The sequence below is a fragment of the Solea senegalensis genome, linkage group LG21 (genome assembly GCF_019176455.1).
Source record: "Solea senegalensis isolate Sse05_10M linkage group LG21, IFAPA_SoseM_1, whole genome shotgun sequence".
NCBI classification, from domain to species: Eukaryota; Metazoa; Chordata; class Actinopteri; order Pleuronectiformes; family Soleidae; genus Solea; species Solea senegalensis.
The window spans coordinates 8,023,079-8,045,689 of record NC_058040.1 but is presented as its reverse complement, the minus strand read 5'-3'; the positions used below and the strand labels follow the sequence as shown (position 1 = coordinate 8,045,689).

At 42.3% G+C, this 22,611-nt stretch overlaps 1 protein-coding gene across 1 annotated transcript in view; it reads left to right on the top strand.

Annotated features, from left to right (window-relative positions):
• The first annotated feature begins 482 nt into the window (after window positions 1-482).
• The window catches only part of LOC122758353 (potassium/sodium hyperpolarization-activated cyclic nucleotide-gated channel 1), a 55,879-nt gene continuing 33,750 nt past the window's right edge, over window positions 483-22,611 (top strand). Inside the window, exons 1-2 of the mRNA XM_044012471.1 lie at window positions 483-1,156; window positions 7,465-7,888. Of these exons, the coding sequence (XP_043868406.1) occupies window positions 804-1,156; window positions 7,465-7,888 (777 nt within the window). The 5' untranslated portion in view covers window positions 483-803. The remainder of the gene's footprint in view (window positions 1,157-7,464; window positions 7,889-22,611) is intronic.

Sequence of the window (22,611 nt, the reverse complement as noted above, 5' to 3'; positions counted from 1 at the left end):
AGACATGGGTGGATAATTGTGTGGTCAGAACCAACAGTTTTGAGGTAAATAGATGTTGAACATCCATTCAAGACTATGTTCCTGCAGCTCACAACTAAAAACAATCATACCTTCACACCTAAGTGTTGGATCCTGTCTGCAACACATTGGAAAGGTGTGATATCCACAATATGTTCCACTACTTTTTGTGCATGAATTCTCTGTGGCACAGTGTATGATCACACCGGCATCACAATCTATTTCACCATGTTGTCTTCTATCTATCACTCCTTGGCAGTGAGACAGAGCTGCTCCCAGCCGTCCCACAGGAAGCTCACATGGTGCATGTTAAAAAAAACAAAAAAAACACGTCTTCATTAACTTCATTGAGTTAAATTCGCTCTGCTTCTGCAAATCTGGCTCCAAACTGTCATATGTGAAAGTGATGAGGGGCAGACGGGGGGGGGGTATCATGAGCCACATTATGTAAATAAGGTGCAGGAGCATGTGCCAGTTAAACCGCAGTGCCGTGCGAAGTGAGAATCCACAGTTAGGCAGAGGGAGGCTTTGGAGCGCCAGGAGCCGGGGCCGTCGGTAGATGGCGGTAACCCAAGAAACCTAATCCAGCGGGTTCTCTGTCTCAGTTTGCAGCACTAGCGGTGAAGGCGGAGGAGCCGAACAGTTTGAAGGACACCAAACAAGAAAGGGGAGAGCACTCGGCGGGTCCTCTCGAGTTTTGCGCGCAGCCCTCCCGAGCAGGAGAGACGGAACGCTTTTGTCTCAGAGAAAAAAAAAAATCAAACCGGGACAACTAAGAAGACACCATGGAAGACAAGTCGAATTCGTTCTCTGGCAAGGAGGAGAAGGCGGATGGGAATAATGTTTTTCAGCGGCAAGACTCCATACAGAAGAATAACACGGGGAGCCAGAACATGAAGGAGCACAGCAACTCCGTGGGCTTCAAGGGGGAGCGGGAAGAGGCCATGGTCGGCTTTGACGATCTGGAGGGGGCGGCCAGGCAACATGGGTTTATGCAGAGGCAATTCGGGGCCATGATGCAGCCCGGAGTCAATAAGTTCTCCTTGCGTATGTTCGGCAGTCAGAAAGCCGTGGAGAAAGAGCAAGAGAGGGTGCAAACGGCCGGATACTGGATCATTCATCCATATAGCGATTTTAGGTAAGGGTTGAAGAAAAAAAGACTGCCGCTCACTCACCCCCTCCTCCCTGTTATATCCACCCTCCCGTCACCTTAGGCTCTACATACACTTTCACACATAGTGCTCTGTCATCTGCACACGCACAGCCTGCCCCAAAGCGCATTATCTACCTCTGTATTCAGGCAATTGTGCTTCCGCAGGCTGCGCGCTTCACTCCCAGTCTCTCTCTATGTCTGCGTGTCTCATTGCGGCATTTTGTGTTATAACAGAGCGGAATTCATTTAAGGCTTCAAAGGTGTGAGAGGATGAGATCGTCCTTGGGAGCAGGACGGTGAATGTCATTATGTGAAAACACGCAGTCTCCATCCATCCATGCGCTTCTCCCACAGCAGCAGCAGCCACACACACACACACGCGCGCGCGCGCACACACACACAGTGCCATGCAGGTCCTCATTGCGACATATTGCGCTCGTGTATGGGGCGACAGTACCTGGACACAACGTGACAATGCCACTGCACCATCAGGGGCTTGTAAACCTTTCATTGTAGGCGGCGGTGAGAAGAGGCAGAGCAATGAAAGGGCCTTGTGTGCAGCAATATATGCGGTAAAATCAGGAAGAAAGCGAGTTAAGAGGGGAAAAATGGCGGTGTTTTGAATGTATTTGTTCACTCGGATCTTTGAGCTCACCCCGGAGTTGCGGCTGTCTGTGTATGAGTGATGTGTGTTTTCGGGAAATGTGTTGGAATGTGTTTGTTTCAGAAGGAGCAGCAGAAAGATCACGCCACGCTCCGCTCCCTTCTCTCATAGTGAATAGTGCTGTTTCTTTCTCCATGAACACGCCTTCTGAATACGCCTTAAGTGTGTTGTCCCACTAAGGGAGAGGCTGTGAAGTGAAAAGTATAGAGATTAGTTGTTTTGTTTTGTTTTTTTGTAAAGCGTTTAAAATGGTAAACAGATGAGATCAGGTGCAGGCAAGGACCGGTTCCCCACAAGTCGCGTGTTTACAGTTCACCACTTCACCAATTAAGCATCTCGTCTGTCCCAGTCTGGGCACCAGTGTCCCCTGGCACAGCGGCACGATGGTGACAATCATCCCAGGATTTTCCACTGGAGCATGAAACGTGCCAGGGCACGTTGTTCCCTGTGCCTTTCACATGGAACTGTCCATGGTCCTGAAGTCAGAGCAGGCCCGAGTATTATGCTGCACTCTGTTCCCTCTGCTTTCACTGCTGCTGCTGGAGTTTGCTTTACTATTCACCAGTTTAGTTTGTATAATCCAACACAAACATAGACATAGGTAATGTGACAAAGCAACAAAAAGAGATGTCACAAAAAAAGAAGGTGCAAGGTCATTCTACTAAGAGAAATAAAAAAAAACTAAACAGAACAAAAGGGAAAATACTACTTGAACAAGGACTCTTGTTCAAGTAGTAGTAAACTGCATTTCAGTTGTATAGTGTTGTCAGTAACATAGTAAACATCTGTTTGCATAAATACAAACAACACAAAAATGTTTATTTTCCCTTTATGTTTGTATTTAATTTGCCTCTACATTACTTGACACCATTACTTGACACCTGCCACTTTGAGCTTTAAAAGGTTCACCTTCACAACCTAATGTGCAAACAGCATGAATGCATATGAGACATCTATGGCTGATAATGACACATTCATCTACTCTGGTTCATTTTCAATAGATAAAACAAGAGTTTTTAGTTCCTAACAGCAAAGAAAAAGGGTGCTGTCTGCAGCTGCCCTCTCTTTCCTTACTTTAACTCACCATAGCTTCATTAAATCAAATCAAAATGGGGCCACGGTAACAACAGAAGATACATTATTTCGCTTTTTAGCAATTTTTAGCTTTTATTTAAACTTAAATCTCTCATAGCACTGTGCAATGGAAGGTTCATTTATCCTTTTTTTTTTTTTAAAGAAAAAAGATTTTTAAACATCAGTGTTTTATAATTTTCACAGTTTGACTGTCAATGATGACTGTCAACCTCGGCATACGTGGTGGCAAATGTCAATTTTAGTTTTGTAATGTTTGTCTTATGTGCTCTGTAATATACTAAGCATAAATATTGGATACGTTTGCTGACGACGAAGGTATTTGCTTACGTTTTTATTTTGCCCCCTGCACTTCCCATATGATTACCCATAAGAGATCTCTTAAAAGCATGCACCAAAACAAAAACACTGGCATATGCACATGCCCATGTGCACACACAGATGTACAGTGATTGTAGGCGAGGATTAGTGGAACAATACAACAGTCAATGAGCTTAGCAGACTCTGGAAATGATTATGTAAAGAGATTGACCCAAAAGATGGCCAAAGGATAAGGCGTGACGCACGTTGTATTTAAAGTTATTAATTATCGCTTTAACCAAGTGATTCATCAATTTATTTTCGACATGTTAAAAGAAGATGTTTTTTTTATATGTATATTTATCAGCTCAAATACAAACAAATGTGCAACCGTTTAGATTTTGTAATCTGTTCGAGGCGATCAGACTTCACGGATAACATTTACACATTTAATCAAAACAATAAGGAAACAATCAGGCTGAATACAAAGGTCAAGACCAAACAATAAGTCACAAATCCATCTCATATTCAATCAATTAGCTTTTTAAATGTGATTAGTGCTCCACATATTTAAATGTTTTCACTGTAATTGTGTCCCCAACTTTACTCTTTACCCCCTGATTGGGACACAGTGATATTTTGCATTAGTATTTAGCTTCAATTCATTATTCTGTCATTTAGATACGGATAATCTGCTCTGCATACGATTCATACAGAAGGGAACATTTAACAGAAAAGTGAAGTGCTCCATAATTAGAAATAATGACACACATACAGTACAGTTTGTCGTCTTTATGTGCGTGTATGTGAAATAAGAGAAGTGGGTCATCATATAGGGGATTCTGTCATTTCATCTCTGCTCAAGGAGACCGACCCGCTTTATTTCTATTTCTGCCGTATTAGAAAGCAGCTTACTCAGGTATAGGAGAATGCCTCGAATGTTCCCGTCTAATGACATTTCCCAGCGGGGAGGTTTTTCAGAGAAGGTCCTTTTCCTCTGACCAGAGTGAAGACAACACCCTTGTATGTCAGATAATGAGACTGCGTCCCCGCTCCACTGTGAGGTTATATACCACTGCTCCGAGCTATCCGTCATGCTGGTACATAAATGATGAAGGTGCTGGGGTACACTTTGCTTGGCAGGTCTCCTTGTCCTGTAGTTTAAAAGGTAATCTGTTTTTTACGCTGTGGGGCTTGACTTCACAACTTAATTGTTTTTTTTTTTCTCTTTTTTTTCCTTCTTTTCTTAAGGAGCAATGACAATCTTCCATACAAACATTACATGATCGAATTCAACATTTGGTATGTGAGGAAATTGAGGAAGAGGGCGGAAAACACAAGGCTGTTTTATTTAAGTTCTGCACAAGTATAGTCCATGTATGACTGCACTGTCCACACAGGCTTTATATTGCTTTGTGAGTAGGAGTTTGAAACTCAATATGCAACATATTCTTTGTACACAATGACTTGTTTAATGATTAATGGCAGGTTAGTAATATTCATTATTCATAGATTTTTAGAGGGGCCTCATGCATGGCCTCATACATGTCTGGTTATGCTAAGAGGCTTTTGAAAAGACCCGTTTTGTTTTTCGTTCAGACTGTGCTGAACACCATTATATTTAAAGATGAGGCATCTGTTTTGGTGCCATAAAGTCACATCTGCTCATTTGTGGGGCAACATCAGTTTTCTTGACATTTAAATTCTGAGTCTGCTATGCAGAAAACTGGGGGCAATTTGTTTTTTTGGCAAGCTCTAAAGGTCATTAATCATGCTATAAAGATAGATAAAATGGCAATATAATTCATAAATATTCATTTTAGAAAAGCGGTTTACTGTTTGTTTTATGGGAGAACTTTGAATGTTTCAAAGCTCCAGTGCACCAAGTTATACAAACTATATCATCAGACCTGACTGAGGGAGCGTTTGCGTGTTTAAAGGCTCTGTCGGGGGAAGATGGGGGCCGGCCCAGCGACGGAGCGGAATGATGCACTTCTGAAACTTTGTGCTTTCTGCTCCTTTTGTGTTTTGAGTCGCACTGATACCTGGCTGCAGCTCTCTGACTCCTACTAGTGAAATGTTGCCGTCGCCTCGGCCTGTTTTGACGTACTGTAAAACAAATGTGACGGAGTATAGCACAAGATCTAAACGCTGCTATACTAGGAAAAAACAGAGCGAGGGAGCACGTGTGGAAATGATGCACTTAATCAGCATTGCTTGAACTCAACTGTAACACATTTATGTTGCTGTGTGAGTGCAGCCAGTTTAGTGCACAAATGCTTGTTTTGCATGCGTCATCAACAATAACAGACAACGTCATATATGAGACAGCACAGTATGTAAGCAGCACATGTGTGAGAAGTGTACATTTATACATCCCCACATCACACCACAGGGGAAATCAGAATTGGATTTGTGAAATGTGTTTGATTTTGCCACGCTGTCAGTGCAAGCTGCATGGATTCTGATATGACCATTCCCATTCTTGTCACATATCGCATATACAGTGTGTGTGTGTATATATATGGTGAGAGAGATATCGTATATGATCTACATGTCAATAATCTGATTTGAATTCAAATCTGACCATAGTTCATGTTTGGATTTCTTGGAAAAAAAAGCCTTGAAAAATATTCCATTTTAGTCACGTCACTGGAAAATAATTGGATATGAGTCACTTCAAGTGTGGTAATCTGCCGCAGACTCACCAGGTAAATGTGGGAATCCAGGACTGAATTTGTGCTGCCGTATAGCTGTCAAACCAGAGTCAAGTTGGAGTGAGTTCGCCGCTCGCATCGACGTGTTCACTTTACTCACTTACTGGTTTAACTGGGGTTGAGTGTGTTCTGTTGGAGCGAGAGCCTAATGCAATAATGCAGTAAGAGCTGGATACAGTGTTCGAGCTGTGACTGCAGAGAGACACACTCTCGACTGGTATTTGTCTTCGTTGTGTCTTCACAGTTTAAGAATGTCTCCAGGCCTTCAGATATCTGAACTGCTGCTCTTCGTTTTTTCATTTTTTATCAGGCATTTTTAAGTCTGTGGGAAAAAAAAAAGAGCTGAATATTTTGAGGTCTTGTTGCTGCATGATTTCTAATCCAAGACGAGTAACATGTTTTATTCATTAGATAAGTGGGTGTCTTCGAAGGTCATGAAGAGTATACCACCTACCTACAGAATGTCGAGAGAGAAGTAGAAATAAAAGTGTAGGCAGTCCGTGGGCTCTCATTTTAAATACTGAGCTTGTGATTATCTCAGCTATGGGGACATCCATCATGTTCATTAATTGAAACACAGCAATGCAACAGATAATAATGTTGTTTTTCAATCAAATTATTCCTTAAAATATCTTTTCTCATCTTTTATCTTTGTTCTGGTTTCCCCTCTGATGTGAACAGTCCTCCTCTTTGCATCTCCCCCCACTACGGATGCCTATTCAACATTTTAAATATGAATAATAACGTGCTTTCTGTAACTGAAATGTTGACGACTGTATTGCCAGTATTGGTTGCTGTTGAATAAATACAGTATGTTGTCTTTGTGTAGACAAGCAACACCAAAAAGCCAAAGTGTATCTCCGCTTTCATGTCTCAGTCAAAGAAGTCAAGTCTCTTCTTTATGTGGAGTTCACTCATGGGCCTGGGTTCAGTGCTTAGTTGACGTAGAGACAATTATTGGACACATGATCTGTGTATATTTGTAAAGCCGAGGTCCCTGCTTCATTTACTCAGTCCACTACAGGATGGTCAGGCAGCCTGCCAGTCCATTCGCACCTTAAACAGCAGCAGCGGCGGCTGCACAGCAAGGCGGGCAGGCAGGCAGTAGGGGATACTTAGTTTTGAGCATGAGATAGGATTCCTGAAAGCATCTGTCTTCATTCACGGATGGTCTGCCTTTATGGGGGCCCAAGATTATCTCCTTGTTGAGAAAAGAGCACGGTGCTTATGAATCATTTGTGGATCTGAGGGCAACATGGTGAGCAAGGAGAAGAGTTTTAATCACAACCCGGGCATGTGTTTGGTGTCAGATCTGCACCTTTTGAGCACAGTCTTGATGATTATTGTTGTTGGTTTCTCCCAAGCTTTTAAAATGGAAAAAATCTATTTATGACGATGATAAACCTTTGCGACCAAATTTACCTGGCCATTATTTCCCCCGTAATATAACCATTTTGCTATTTTTGACTATTTTTACTGCCTGTATCTTTCTCATAATCGCTTTGTGTGTCGCTCTGCAGGTTCTACTGGGACTTGATAATGCTCATCATGATGATGGGGAATTTAATCATCATTCCTGTGGGAATAACCTTCTTCTCAGAGCAGACCACCACCACCTGGCTGGTCTTCAACGTAGCCTCGGACACAATCTTCCTGGTGGACCTGGTCATGAACTTCAGGACGGGGATTGTCAACGAGGAGAGCTCCGAGATCATCCTGGACCCAAAGGTCATCAAGATGAATTACCTGAAGAGCTGGTTCGCTGTGGACTTCCTCTCCTCTATTCCAGTGGATTATATCTTTTTAATAGTGGAGAAAGGCTTTGACTCAGAGGTTTATAAAACAGCCCGTGCCCTGCGAATCGTTCGCTTCACAAAGATCCTCAGTCTTCTGCGTCTGTTAAGACTGTCCCGGCTCATCAGATACATACATCAGTGGGAGGAGGTGCGTATATGTATACTCTCTGCTTTTCCGTGTACACAGAAAAAGGATAAGATATTTATGTATTTAAAAGCAGAGCGCAGGAACATGACTCAGAGAGAGTTGCAGCGGATGAGGTCAATGTATTTGTGGCTCTGACTCCGGCTTGGTGCCTTTTTCAGAGCGGCATGGTAACAACCTTGAAAGGTTAATGCACACATGTACAGTAACTGTGCTTGTATAGAAGGGATAGGGGCCGTCAGTCAGGCTTCGGTAAGATGGCGTATCTGCAGATAACGAGGCATTGTCAGTCTCAGGCCGTTGATGGATGAAATGAATTCACAATCGGAACTCAAACCTGCGGTGAATGCCTATGGATTTAGGATGTAATTTACTATTCAACCCAGGGATTCATTAATGTATTGCACAGATACATATATATTGAGTGGAATAGATTTTTCCTGAATGATTTTGCAGGTGTGTTTTTTTTCTGCATGGTTCCTGGTGGATTTTGTGCAAATATTCACAAGGTTACACCGGACTGGACATGACAGAGAGCGAGACATTATCACTCTCCATCGATTCATTGCACTCCCAGACTCGGACTATTTAACCGAGCTCTAATGTTCTCCTTCCCCCTGGTCACAATTTCAGTGCGACCGAGCGGTCTAAAGATTGTGCTCCTCCACAGTATATCACTTTCAAAACCATTTCAGCACATAGATGCAGTAAACATGTCGTGGCCCAAAGCACTCGCATCACATTTGACCTGGAAATGTAGACTGCTTTAAATGATAATGACCTCACCTCGTACTCCTCCTGAATGTCCTTGCCCTAATGCCCCCCCCCCGTCCATCCTGCAACCTTGCTGCTGCTGCTGCTGCTGCTGTTGTTGTTGTTGTTGTTATCCATGCTGCTTGTTACACCGGCCGAGGTAAACTGTGCTGTTGTCAGGGCTCGTACCTAAGAGTGCAGAGCGCTGTGGTTTGATGACACGTCGGAAACAAAGCTCAAGCCTTAGTTCAACACTTGGTGTCATACATTTGTAATGTGATGGAGCATTAACACACATCACGTTACAGACAACACACGCCATTCAAATATTAGCTGCTGTATATTCTTCTGCACGATTGAGAACTTTTTTAATTTGGAAAATCCGTGGAACTAATTAAAAATAAACCTGTTTTAGGGTTAAGAATCAACACTTAGTGAGCACCATATGGATTACAGCTGTTTGGTGTTATCATCCAGGCACGCACGCTATGTGGGAAGTTGATTATGAAATTCAGATAAGGCAGTGCGCTATCCTGCTGTGCTGTATAGTTTACTCAGCTGTGTACGGTGGGAGGGTGAGATGGTATGGACCGGGTTAGAAACACAAATAGACAGTGCTGCAAGGTTAATGAAAATCTGCAGTGAACATTCAGGGGAGGCGGTGCAGTGTATAGGGATGTGTCATAATGCTCGGATACGACAGCAGAGCTCACAGCCGTGCACTCTGTCTCCATCCCTCTCACGCTCCGTTATTAGTCCTTTTCTCTATTCCCCTCTGTGCCTATAAAGCATTCCCCATCTTTCAAGCGTTCTCCCACCGTCTTCCCCTCACACTGTGTCTCTCAGTCACAATGTGTCCTCTCCTCCCTTTGCACCGCTTTTGTGTCGAGATGCTTTTGTCCCTAATCTCCGCAAACATACAGTACAGATGGCAAAAAAAACACCTCAATGTAACCACGTAACCAAATAGACACTCTGGAAAAACCTAACGGCAAATCAGACACATCCACAAGAGACGTGAGGGGAAAGAAAAGGGACTGTCGTGACTTGTTAGGTGTAGAATGCAGGATGTGAGCTTTCGGGGAAGGACAAATGCAGTGTTCAGCAATTATCAGGGGTCTGAAGCAGTGAACCATGTCTGCATCGGCCTGGAGATAGTTATGCAGTCAGTGTCTTCAGTAATTCATCCCTCAGCTTGTTGTGATCCCTCCCCCCGCCCCCTTTTCGCTTTCTCCATCTGTACAGTAAAAAGTCTTTCTCCAATTAGTGGATGGACAGATAATTTGCGATATTTTCTGTGACGATATATTGCTTTTTTTTAGCATATAATTCCTTTTTATTTACTGATATTACAAATAAACATTAAACTATTTGTGTATTAGCATGCACAAAATCTATTGTTTACGTCCACTAGATGGTGCCAAGTGCTCACTCTCGGAGCTGTTGTGTGAGTATATCGCAGTATATGATGTCGCAAATACTCAGTGTTTTGCAGTATCCTGATAATATCGTATCGCCATGTCTCCGCCGATTCCCAACCCGAGAAGCTAGCGTCATTTAGTTTTTTTGTCGATACTCATTCATAGATGAGATAGGTTTTCATTCTTGCAGTACCCAAAAGAAGATAAATGTTCAATGAAATGTATACAGAACGAGAACTGTTTCCATTACTGCTGGGAATGCACAAAATAGATTTTTCATGAGCTTTTTCCACATGTTTTTATTTATTCACAAGTGCTACTTTCCTGCTTTACGCGCAGTTCTCCAGGTGTTCCTTCAATAATTTATTCATCTGTTTGCTCACACATAATTATTGTAACGTGTAATTGCAGCATATTGAGTGTGAAGGTCAGGCCGAGCAGTAAACACACTCCCACGACCAAATGGGAGGGTTGTGTGGCGTGTTTACACATCAGTGATTATATTTTCTTATTGTTCAGATTATGTTTATACTAACAAAATCTGAGGTCATTCTCATTGACATTGCTGATATGGTGTGCAAAGACGTGTAGTGTCTTTATGTGGACAGAGGACAAATGGATCTACTGTCTTGGGTTAAGTATTCTTCTAGGTCATTTACCTTTTCTGATTCTGAGCACGGTCAATTATCATTGTCAGTTTTTCTGTTTTATTGAGTTACTTTACAATGTTACTGGATTTATTTAAGAATTAACCAGAGTTGCAGCACATACAGTATGTATGATGTTGACAATATGAGCAACATTTCCCACTCAGAGAGATTCCTACCACTAATAAAGACCCAGTGGGAATCATTAAGGACCGACTATTTAACAACTCAAGGAAACTGCACTGCACACAGGAAGCGATGTCCAGTGAGGTTGGAAAATCACATGACCTCACTCAGCCAATCAGCGGAGGTCAGGCTACATCACAGAAAGTGACTTCACGCCTGTGTGTTTCTTTTTTAACTTTTTACAGATACATCTTTGAAAAAATGTTTTAGAATTTTCCAAGTTCATGTGTAGAAGTTAATTATACTGCTGAAAAAACCCTGGTCGTAGGATAAACACTTTGCTACTGCTGTATACGCAACACTCGGTGAAGTCACCACATGAATGACGATAACAATAAATCCAGGAGCAGAGAAGGAGTTAACATTTTCACCCCGATGCAGACAATCCCCACAGCTCCCAGTGCCACATCTGGCTCATCACAGCCACCAGGCCTCACGCCACATCCCATCTCGAGCACTAGGGCTCAGGTTGAGCTTGTGGCAGGACACCGGTCCCCAGGGTGCACCGTCACTTTCCAAAGCCCGAAGCAGAATCTGTGTCCACTATGGCTTACAACTTAAGAGCAACAAACCAGTCAACATGATCATTAAAGCATTTTGTTTACCAACATACTCGACGTATGTATGTGTAGTCAAAGAAAACTAACATTAATTGTCTTACTATGATAAAGTCTATGTAAGGTATAATACTTAATAATAATAACAATAATAATGATGATGTCTTAATATTCTTAGTAAGAGTTTGGAGATGAATGCAGACATCAGATTTCCTTGACTACTCAAACATATCGTATTTTCCGCATCTGCAGAGTCATCAGCGAGTTCCGTGTAAGGCATCTGTTGGGACCTAATTATTGTTCATTTCCATGATGCTGCTTTTGTAAATTTTAATTAATGCATAACTACCACATTTTGACATTTCATTTATGGAACCATGTAAGCATGAGGGCTACACGGCAACGGAACTGTGTTTGTGAGACACGGTTTCCTTTCATATTTCACAGAAAGAACAAACTGAGTGTGCGTGACGCAGCTATTCCAGCTCCTGCACACAACTCCAGCATCAGAATCACGAGCTGTCGTGCAAAAGTACAACCTGTATCTGTGAAAAAACCCGCCGTAAGCGACACATCGAGTCACTTCTCACGATCAGATCGGTCTCTTCATTTACCACTAAAAACATCTGCCTGCTCATGTTTATGTTACTTTTTTTTGTACAAGGATTATGGACTATGTTGTGTTTTTTACATCTTGCTGTATTTACAGTAGACAGGTAGTGTCTGCTGCAGGGGAGAGCTCAGCATGATGCAAGTGATCCGTTTAATTAGAGTGTCTGTAGGGATCTGTCGTCTTAAGCTAAGGTGCACGCTTGGTTCACAGCTCGCTCGGTAAATTGATCTGAAAGAGGGGAAAATGTGAGCCAACTGACCTCGGTATCTAGTTCACTGTGTGGGAACAGTAGAGGAGACTAAGTGTGTTACACTGGCTAAATGTGGCCTCCACTAAAATAACCCACGCTTTTGTGCGATAGACGATTTTTTTTTACTCTTCCATCTTTAGGCAAAGCTGACTGAGGGGATGTTTAAGTGTTTGTCTACACTGGTTCATTGCAAATGCTCGTGTTGAATTCAGTGCAATTATGAAAAGGGTTTGTTCTGGGGTTGTTGTTGTTTTTTTGGCCGTATCATATCAGTTATCATTTTACTTAGTGATCAGATCAGAAAAGAGTCAAACAAACTTGTGACTTGGAAGTCACATTGATATTGTTTTTGTTTTTGTTAGCAATTGCTTAAATTTGAGAAGCAAAGTAAACCATTTGTGCCGCATAAATGATTTAAGTTCTGTCAGTCAACAGACGGCTCAAAGAGGTTGAGATAAAGTCACTGCTCACGGTAGTTTGATCGTCTCTCTCGGGGGTGGGCAGTGTTTGGGGCCTTGAGACCAACCCCCACCTCCCCACCGCGTCTCACACAGAGACACAGGTGCATAAATCAGACACACTGAGAAGGTGTGCTGAGTCATGAGTCGTGCTGAAAGGGAGACAAGCAGGTTGAAAGAGACAGACGGGTTGCTGTTTGTCTCTGTGTATCTGTGTGTACAGCAGCAACATGAGCGCGGTTCCTGTTCTGTTCCCTGACTGGTTTTCTATTATGTCGGCTTGTGCTTCTCCCTGTAATCACACCTGGTAAAATGATGCTAAGCGAAGTGTGGACAAAGTATTTTGAACACATATGAACCAGGGTCTCCTCTTTTTAAATGTATCAGAGCTCATCTGAACGAAGACGAGCTGTAAAGAATGTGTACAATCCATTTATCACACAGCACAGCAAATGACATTTAGAGGGGGATAATTAAAAGGAGCCTGGCCTCATTACCATGTCCTCTCAAATGGCATTTGGTTGTAGGAGACACACACACACACACACACACACACACACAGTATACAGAGTGTAGCAGAAATGGAACTGGCTGCGGGAATCTCTTCTGTGAAAGAGCTGGATTTCAGCAGCGCCTTCGGCCTGTGGCTGCAAACAACTGTTTACTGTTGCTGCACATGATTTGATGTGATGTGTGATGCCGAGGGATGTTGAGGGACTGTGTCATATCTACAGTATGTGTTTGGATATTTTATATCCTGCAGCTGTGAGGTTGCACATATGGAAGCCTCTTATGACAAGTGCTCCAAGCCATCTCTGTTTGCACAGGCCACTATTCATCCTTCTGTAATGTATGTGGCATAATTGCAGCAAAGACAAACTGAGCGTTTGAAGCCAAATTAAAATTTCACGCAGGACACAAGCACAAGTACACAAACAGTAATCATATGATCATTAAAGTTGCTTGTAGGGAAAAACTCTGTGTCCCCGTGAGGCAATGTAGGGCTGCTTGGTACGTTTGGAGCAGGTGTGAGTTAGCCCAGATTCCGTGTCGCTGCTGCATGAGACACTCACAGTCTGGGACGTGCAGCTGCTTCATGTCCCAACAAGAACATATAGGACATAAGGCACTGAAAGATCTGACTTCACTTAAAGGTATGTTGAGGACGCGGGGAAAGTGGGGACATCAATCAGTGGCATCAGGCCTGCAAGTGCCCCTTCAAAGAGGTGCAGAGGATGCACTGAATGTCCCGGCATTTGAGTCCATGACTGAAGAGAATGTGAAAATGTCGCAACTTGATCTCCACCACAATGATCCTGATCAGCAGAGCATGTGATATTCAGTCGTATCAGAGCCTCCATTATCCTCTCTGCATATCAAGCTTGTCAAGTGGTTGCTTTTCTTTTGTGTTACACTTCCAACACTAACAGTTTGTAAATATGCCTTTAAATCTTTGACCAGCAATTTGGAGTTGTTAAGCAAATGCTAAACAAGCAGTTAATGACCAAATATGGCTGCACTTTAATTTGATATCGATCCAAAACAAAGTGCATTTCTCATTACTGTAGAAGCAAGAATTTGCTGCCTGTTGGCTACAGAGGCGAGGGAGTCATTGCTCTGCCTCTTCACACATTTTTCATCAGGCTTCATAATGAAGTTTGTGCTTTGTTGCAAAAACAAACCATGCATCTTTTTTTTCTTTTTTTTTTTGACTTTATGACGTGAAAGCTGGCAAAAGCATTGATTCAGTATCCAAAGGCTATAGGACTTATGTTAGAGGACCAGACAGTGGATTGTGAAATTTCCATATCCCAATTGGTAATCCCACTTTTGTCACTGTTGTGTATATAGCATGTGCGTGCAGGCTCTTGGGGAGGAAGCAGATTCTTTGCTGTGACGCGTGGAGGAGGAAATGCGTCCTGTGGGGTTTTAGAGTTTGGTCACGTGTCTGTATGTGTGAATCTCCTGTGACACGCCTGTCGCACAGTTTCGTGATTATCAAACCCAGACACTTTCCTTTCTGTTGTTGACCGTTTTGTTTGTCCATTTCTCTTTATTTCAGTCACACACACACACAACAAGCCCTAATGGACTCCTCACGTCCATTTATATCAAGCAGACAAAAATGAAGGGCAGTGCTCTTCTTCCCTCTCATGCTGTCTGTTTTCACGTCCTCTTTCTGAAGACATGGCTCTCTGACGATGAACATAATGTGTCTTGAATCAATTTCTTAAGTCCCGGACTCCACTGCCCTTGGAGGAGTTTTCTCCCCCCCGCCCCCCCCTCCAGATTTAACAAATGTTTCCGTGCCAATTTACAATTTGCTCCTTCTGTTGCTAGTTGGTCTTGTTAACTGCAGTAGAGATTTGTTATGTGTTGGATTATTTGGCCTAACTACAGAGTTAATTGTGAGGCTGTTGGAAGAAAAAAAAAGAGTGGTGTTACATGGCAAACTAACACCACACAAGTACTGTAATAGCCTGTGTTGTTAGGAAACCAAATGGATTTCATGGATTCCTATTTCCTTTCTGTTGTGTCAATGCTCACATGGTGACACCCCTGAAATGTGGCTGCCAAAACAACTGCTTGGAGACGCACACAGCGAAGATGAAAGCTACATCGAACCGAGGGAGCATCATTATCTGAGCATCTGCCCACAGACGTGACAGCCTCCTCAAAGAATTTAAAAAGCAGCTGGCTGCCAGACATCACAGATAACCTGTTCATGTTCACTGTCGGAGTATGATGAGGCATTTAAGGGCACATGGAGCATGTACATGCAGTGTTTTCACTGGTAAATGCCAGTGAGTTAAAGCTAAATGGTATTGTGCTCTCTCATATCGCACACACATCCCAAGCAAACAATACATAATCATCTTTTTAAAGGCACATTAACTACAATATTAGCTAAAGGCCATAACTGAATGTGATGGTGATTAAGTCCACACACTATGGTAAAACACTAAATATACATTTATGGTAAATTATGGCCATCTGTTATCACTTTCTCTGATATTCAGGGTGGTTAGTTTTCTGCCATGATATTGTTTTAATCCTTAATTGTTTTTTTTCTGATAAATCTATCAATTCATGCATTCACATCTAACAGGGTCCAACAGACACCAGCGTTATTTTAAGCTTGTGAGAATACAGTATTTGGATTCACTGACAAATCTAGATAAGTCAAACCTAGGAAGAAACAATTATTAATAAATTGTAAGGATTGGAACCTTAATATGAAGTTATCAGTGTGATGTTTTATGTTTCATGATAATTTAATATCAGTCCTTGATGAGACACACACCAATGTGCTTTCTGCTAGTTGAGTCAGTTGTGTAGATTTGAATTTGCATGTGATTTTGAAAAGTGACATTAGGATCATGCGTCTTGGATTTCCTGTAGGTTCATCCATCTACTGCATCTAAGTCACAGTGCATCACACTGACTGTAAAAATGATGTGCACTCTTCCGCTGGGAGTACCTCTATGTCTCTCTCCCTCTCTCTTTGTACTGTCACGGTCAGTCCGCCTCTCAGATCAACCCTTTATTTGATGCAAACAGACGTATGTCCGCACAGTGACGACAGGGAGACGGAAAGGCAAATTGACATGGGAGGCAGAGACAGAGACAACAAGAAGGGACGTTTTTTATGCTATATAATATAATGTCCTTTCTTTTCCTTTGTACAGCGTTGATTGAGTTTGAGTAATGAAATGTACATTGAGCCACGCACACAGTGCCCTCAGACCGCTGCCCTCTTCTGTTCCTGAGCATGTGCTGCAGCAGTTTGAGCAGACTCACAGCAAATTGTGAGTTATTCTCAGCACAGTTTTGTTTTTAGGATGATTTCATGTTTTGACATTCAGCAACATGTTTTTTTCTTCTTCTTGATTTTTATTAACCCCCTGGAGTTTTGAGTCGGAGACAGTCAGTGAAAGCAGCTTTGATACTACTGTCCATCCCCATGGGGATATCCCCCAGTGAACACAAGTTTGTCTCTGTGTGGTGTGCACAATACAGTAAGCAGACAGATGACAGATATAGTCTTGGGAGGGGGGCTGCAGTGATAAGGGGGAAGATTAAGCTAATCTGCTATTTGTGTTCACCGTGGCTGTTGGTGGTTGCTGTGTGTGAGGCGAGGCTAACGGAAACGCTGGTGATTCCTGCAAATACCTTTAGTTCAGAATGGTAACGAGTGAACAGATTATCATCGTAATTAAAGTGAACGCTCACATTTTAGATTAAACATTCTATTGTCTTTTCTTTTCTTTTTTTGTAATTCCCGATTACTTTCCATCAATTGACGAATCTTTACACGATGGACTCATTCTCCACACGTCACACAGAGAGCGGGTGATGCACTTTATGGAAAATGTCCTGTAATTATGCGTCGCGCAAATTCATTCATTAGTAACTAGTGAGGCATTCTTGGTCGTTATTCTTTCAATTCCCCAAGATTGAACGTTGTGTAGTGATGCAGCCTTCACGCATCTATCATGACAACAGCCGGGCTTCAGCAGTTGTTGTCGCACGCACCATAACAACGTCTCTATGGTAACACAACAGTACGTATTAGCTTTTTAAGCATATCAGCTGTAGCCATGATTTAGAGGCCAACATAGTGTGTGGTATGTACACATAGTGTAATGCGCTGTTGCTCCACTGTGGCTCATATGAGGGATTATAATATGCCCACTTTACTGTGCTGCACATTTGTTGTTATATTTCCGGTTGTGTAGTGCCAGTGTTCTTGTTTCCACCTCAGTATTGTTGCTTTGGGGCATCGTGAAGTGTGTCTCCTCGCAGTAGGAACGGTCCATCTTGCAGTTACTTACACTAACCCGCAGCACAGGTCACCCTGTGCAATCCAGTCAAATCCTTCCTGCACTCACATGGTCACTAATCTGCAGTCTTGGCATAACCGCAAGCTACAATACTCTCTCCTCCCCCTCTTCCACTCCCCCTCCGTTGCATTTGCAGAAACATTTGTCTTCCTACCCTGTTTTTTTTTTTTTCTCCCCCTCACTTTTATCTGTCTGCCTTTTTTCTCCTATATATAATTAGGGATGGGTATCGAAAACCGGTTCTTGTTGAGAACCGGTTCCGACTGTTTTGATTCCTTGGAATCGTTTGCCAGTTTTGCAAACGATTCCCTTATCGATTCCGAGCGGGCGCGAATGACGTCACCACGCACGTTGCGTAGCTTACGCAAGATAGGTACGCAACGTGCGTAGCGACGTCCAGTGCAGTGCAGCCGGCAACATGGCACCCAAGCGGTACAAACGCTCGAAAGTGTGGTTACATTTCACGAGAAAGGGTGACAACAGGGTAACTTGCAATATTTGCAAAGTGGAGATTTCATCAACGGGAGGAAATACTACCAATATGCAGAAACATTTGCGCACACAGCATGCGATAACTTTGAATGAATGTCGCGTTTTCGATACGCTCCGAGTCCGGAGTGATTCTCAACCCAGCAGCAGTTAGCATGTCCTCCTCTGCTGTTAATACCGTAACAACACTGCCTATCATGTTAGCGCCATTTGCCTCGTTGTAAAACCTGCTATTACTAACAGTTAACATTAAATGAATGCCTTCTGCATTTAATTTAGAAAATGACCGTGACAACTTCGTCATAGCTGTAATAATGCACAGTTCCATTGAGTTTGACTGAATTCGTCACTGGCTATTAGAAAAATGTTACTGGATGTTACTGGCCATTCTTGTATTTGCCACAGAATAACTTATCTTGTATTGTATGTTGTTAATTTCTACATACAAGAATATTTATTTTATTATTATTATACCTCAAGACAGTTTGTAAAGTCATGTTACTTCTAACTGAACTAAAGTTGATTCTAATTGACCTGTTTGTTCTCCTTTTTTCCAAATGAGAATCGATAAGAGAATCGATAAAGAACCAAATCGTTTAGCAGAATCGAAAATGGAATCGGAATCGCAAAAATCTTATCAATACCCATCCCTAGTTATCTGTGTGTTAGAGCTATATTCAGTGGTGCTGGTAAACAGTGACAGACTCGCTCTGCCCCAATAGCCCCGCTCTTTATGTGGTAAGCTACTCACGCCCTGGCTCCAGCTCCAACTTTTAAGACATGACATAGAAATGGTAACAATCTTCTCACCCAATTCCCGTCCAGAAAATTTCTTTTTCCTTAGACTGTTCAGATTAAAAATGTGTCATTGTTGATATGTGATATGTGAAAAACGTACGTGTCACGGTGCCCAGTAATGTTACCTCATAACTCACGTAAAGCATGAAAAAAGGAGAGTATTTCATGTGCAGATGCACAAGAGGAGAAAATATACGTGTTCTCACTGCAGGGAAATGATTAGGGCAAATGTAAATATAGACCATAATAATGTGATCTTTGTCGACATCTGTGAGGCGTTATATAGTTATCCCACTCGTTTGGTAGATCTGTCACCTCCCTGTTACCGTTCACTTGTTTGTCTCTCCATTATCGACAGAGGACACTGATTTAATTCCTGGAATGATGTTGTCAAACTGTCACGCCGAAAAAACAAAACAAAAACCGACTTGCATAACCAGACAATTGGTGTGGAAAATGGGTCACATGGGAAAAGCGTTTCAGGTGGCATGTTTTTGCACAACATGCACCACATTCATTCGTTTTTTTTTCCCTCCACACTTTTCTGGTTGCATTGATGAAGTGACACAAGTGTCGCCGTGTGAACAACACGACGGCTTATGCTGAGAGATGTCAGTCATGTGAGCGTGTTTTCTTGGAGCTGAGCTGATGTTGTTATTTTGTTAGCACTGCTCGGGTTACAGGTACAAATCAATAGAACGTTCAACCTTCCCCTCATCCATAAATACATTTAGTTCTCTGTACTGAGCCTTTCCTTGCATATAGAGAAGACTTAATAAACCATGAAAGCAATTTCTAGACGAGCGTGCATACATTTAACTGCACACATTAATCCCCTTTGAGAATAACGTCCACATAGGGACACAGAGGAGATTTAGTGTGTTTTTAAACTCACAGCAAAGGTACACGGTTCCCGTATTGCATTTCACATCAATGTTCCAGTCCCAGAGCACTTTAGCTGCACAGTTCCACTCCAAACGCGATCCACATCCGAGTTCCGTGCAGAAAACCTCCTCGACGTCACTCCCGGTGGCTGTGTGAGATTCTGCCTCAGAGGATGTGGCCTGTGCGAGTGCAGCTCTGAATGGTGGAGCGCAGATTAAGGCAGAACAGAAGCGTTGAGGTTATCACGCTCACACGACCGAAATAGACGCAGAGCGGGTGAGACAGCGGGCAAGGCAGAGCAGAGCTCGCGGTGGAGTGTTATGTGCTCAGTGGAAGAGCAAGAGAATCCTGCTGACGGACACAGGAATGATGGAGAGCAGAGCCGATGAGCTGCAGAGCTCACACAGCAGAGAGCTTCTCTGGGCTTCTTTCTTCTTTCTAACTTGTGACTGACACAAGTGATGACTCATCCAATTAAACAAATGCTTGGATGAATCCAGTGAAGAACATGAGTATCATACATTCTACAACACCTTTATCTTATTCCTAAATGTGTGTAGTTGTGTTTGATACAGAACTTGCGTCTTCTACTCCAGGTTTTAACAAATGAATATCAAAGGAAAGTTAAATCGAAGAATGAGGAAAAAGTATGACTTTATTTTGTAAAAAGGTCCCACATTCATATAACGTGTTCTTTGTGGCTCATTATTGGTGCCTGATGGTGAACTCGTAGTGTTTCGGGATAACCTTGAGTGCTTGTCAAACGTCACATTTTAATTTCATAAATGAGTCGACTACTAAAAAAAAAAGTAATCTCACAACACAACAGGGACGGTGACCAAATAAACAAGATGAATGAGAGGCACAGAGCGTGACAGGGCTGTGTATATGGGGTGTTTTTGTATTTATGACCGGCCGCTAAGTCATTATGGGTATGAATGAGCCTGATGTTTTATTCATTTCTTATTTCCTTCTCTCTGTTGGTTTCGAAATTCTCTTTCTCCACACAGTCTAAACACAGGCACGCTAAACTGACCTGAGTAAAGATTTCTTAAGAGTTGGATTTGTAAATGTGTAAATGTCCCACTGATTACCACCTACCTTTTTAATTAAGTCTGTCTACAAGTGACTGTTGGGCCTCATTGCCTCTATGCTCCTTCAGGGTTTTCTTTTAACGCAGGGAAACGACAGCTTTTCAGTTTTTTACTTAGTGATGATGATCTGGATGGAGCTGAATTGCGTGCACGACACTTCGGCGTCCTGCGTAGTCTGTGTCGTGAACAGATTTACAGCCTTGTTAGCTTGTCAGAGCATACACGATGCTGCCTGAAGCTCTAAAATTATGCCATGCTTTTTTTATTATTATTATTTCACAGGACATTAGAGTAACATGAATTAATATTACTTCCAGCAAGATGCTTTCCTTTTTTTTTCTAGTGCTTGAAATATATTTTCAGAAATGTCCCTTTTTAGTTGTCTGCCAGCACATGTCAGGGATTTTTTTTTTTTTTTTAGATGATCCAAAGAGAGATTTACATTAAGAAGGGAGAGTTCCAGATTTTCCACGAGGCAGTTTTGTCATTGTTCAATGAAATAGCCAGTGGTGGATCCCTAATCTTCACTAACCTCAAGCAGAGGTCAGTCCTGTCCAATTTGAAGACGCATAAAGAACACTTAATAACTGCATGTTCAAGGCCCAGCACTTGATGATGAGTAATTCTCCTGCATGCTCTTTTTGCTGCACATCAGATTTGAAAAAGGCAGCTGTCGACCCGACTGACCGCCAAAACATTCAATTATTAAGGGGATACACACACGGGCACATTGATTACAATTTGCCATTCATCTTTTAAACAGTTTGTGTATGGGCCCTTCACATCCTCATCTACTCTCTGCTATATTGTTACCATAGATAGTTGTGTGTGTGAGAATGAGCGGTTGACCTTGTGTCACTATTGGTGGATGCTCCGTGTCAGTGCCTCCCACATGTATTTCCTGTGGTAGCACAGTTTGAGAGCTTATGGAGCCAGAAGCAATACAAGGGTTTACTGCTTTTGAAATATCTGTTAAATGTCACTGCCTTGCTTTCCATATGTATGTGTAATGTCACTAGAGAGAGTCATTAAAAAGCGATTGAAGGAGGATTAACACAAGACGGTGGTCACAATACATTGATGAAGGAGCAACACATTAGTACACAGAGCTGCAAAGAAATGCAGCATGGCAGACAAAATAGTGTGTATTTGCAAAAATGACTAATTCTTATTCTAATAAGAGGCTGCCACTGTCACCAAACTATCACTAAGGCACAACATTTAAAACATGTTCAATAATGTACAGGCTTAAAACCACTTTCTGCAATCCCACTTCAAACTGCATGAGCAGTGTTTTGCTCCCCTGTCAGTCGTCGACTTCCTCTCTGCTTTCAGCCGTATGATGCACCTTCACTGCAGAGCCCAGTTTTTCATCTGCTTTTGTCGAGATGTTTTTGACAGGGACAGTGAGATTTCTTTTTTAGGTTTGGTCATGCTGAGCATTTCTAACACATACTGTAGCAGCTACCCGCTCTCTGCTGGCGTGTGTTGCAAGCCTCTTCGAAATAGCAAAACAAACCAGAAATACGGTTTGCAGGCCACAAATGAAAACTTGTCTTGTGTTGTCAGTTTAACATGTTTCCTTAATCTCTGATGATCACTGTATATCATAATATTAAGTCCTTAAATATAGTTAATTTGGTGGTTAAGGTCAAAGGCTGAGGCCACTGTTGCCTGTGGAAGGACATTTTTGCCTTTTTGAACACGATACCTCAGGGATGCCTTGTGGGG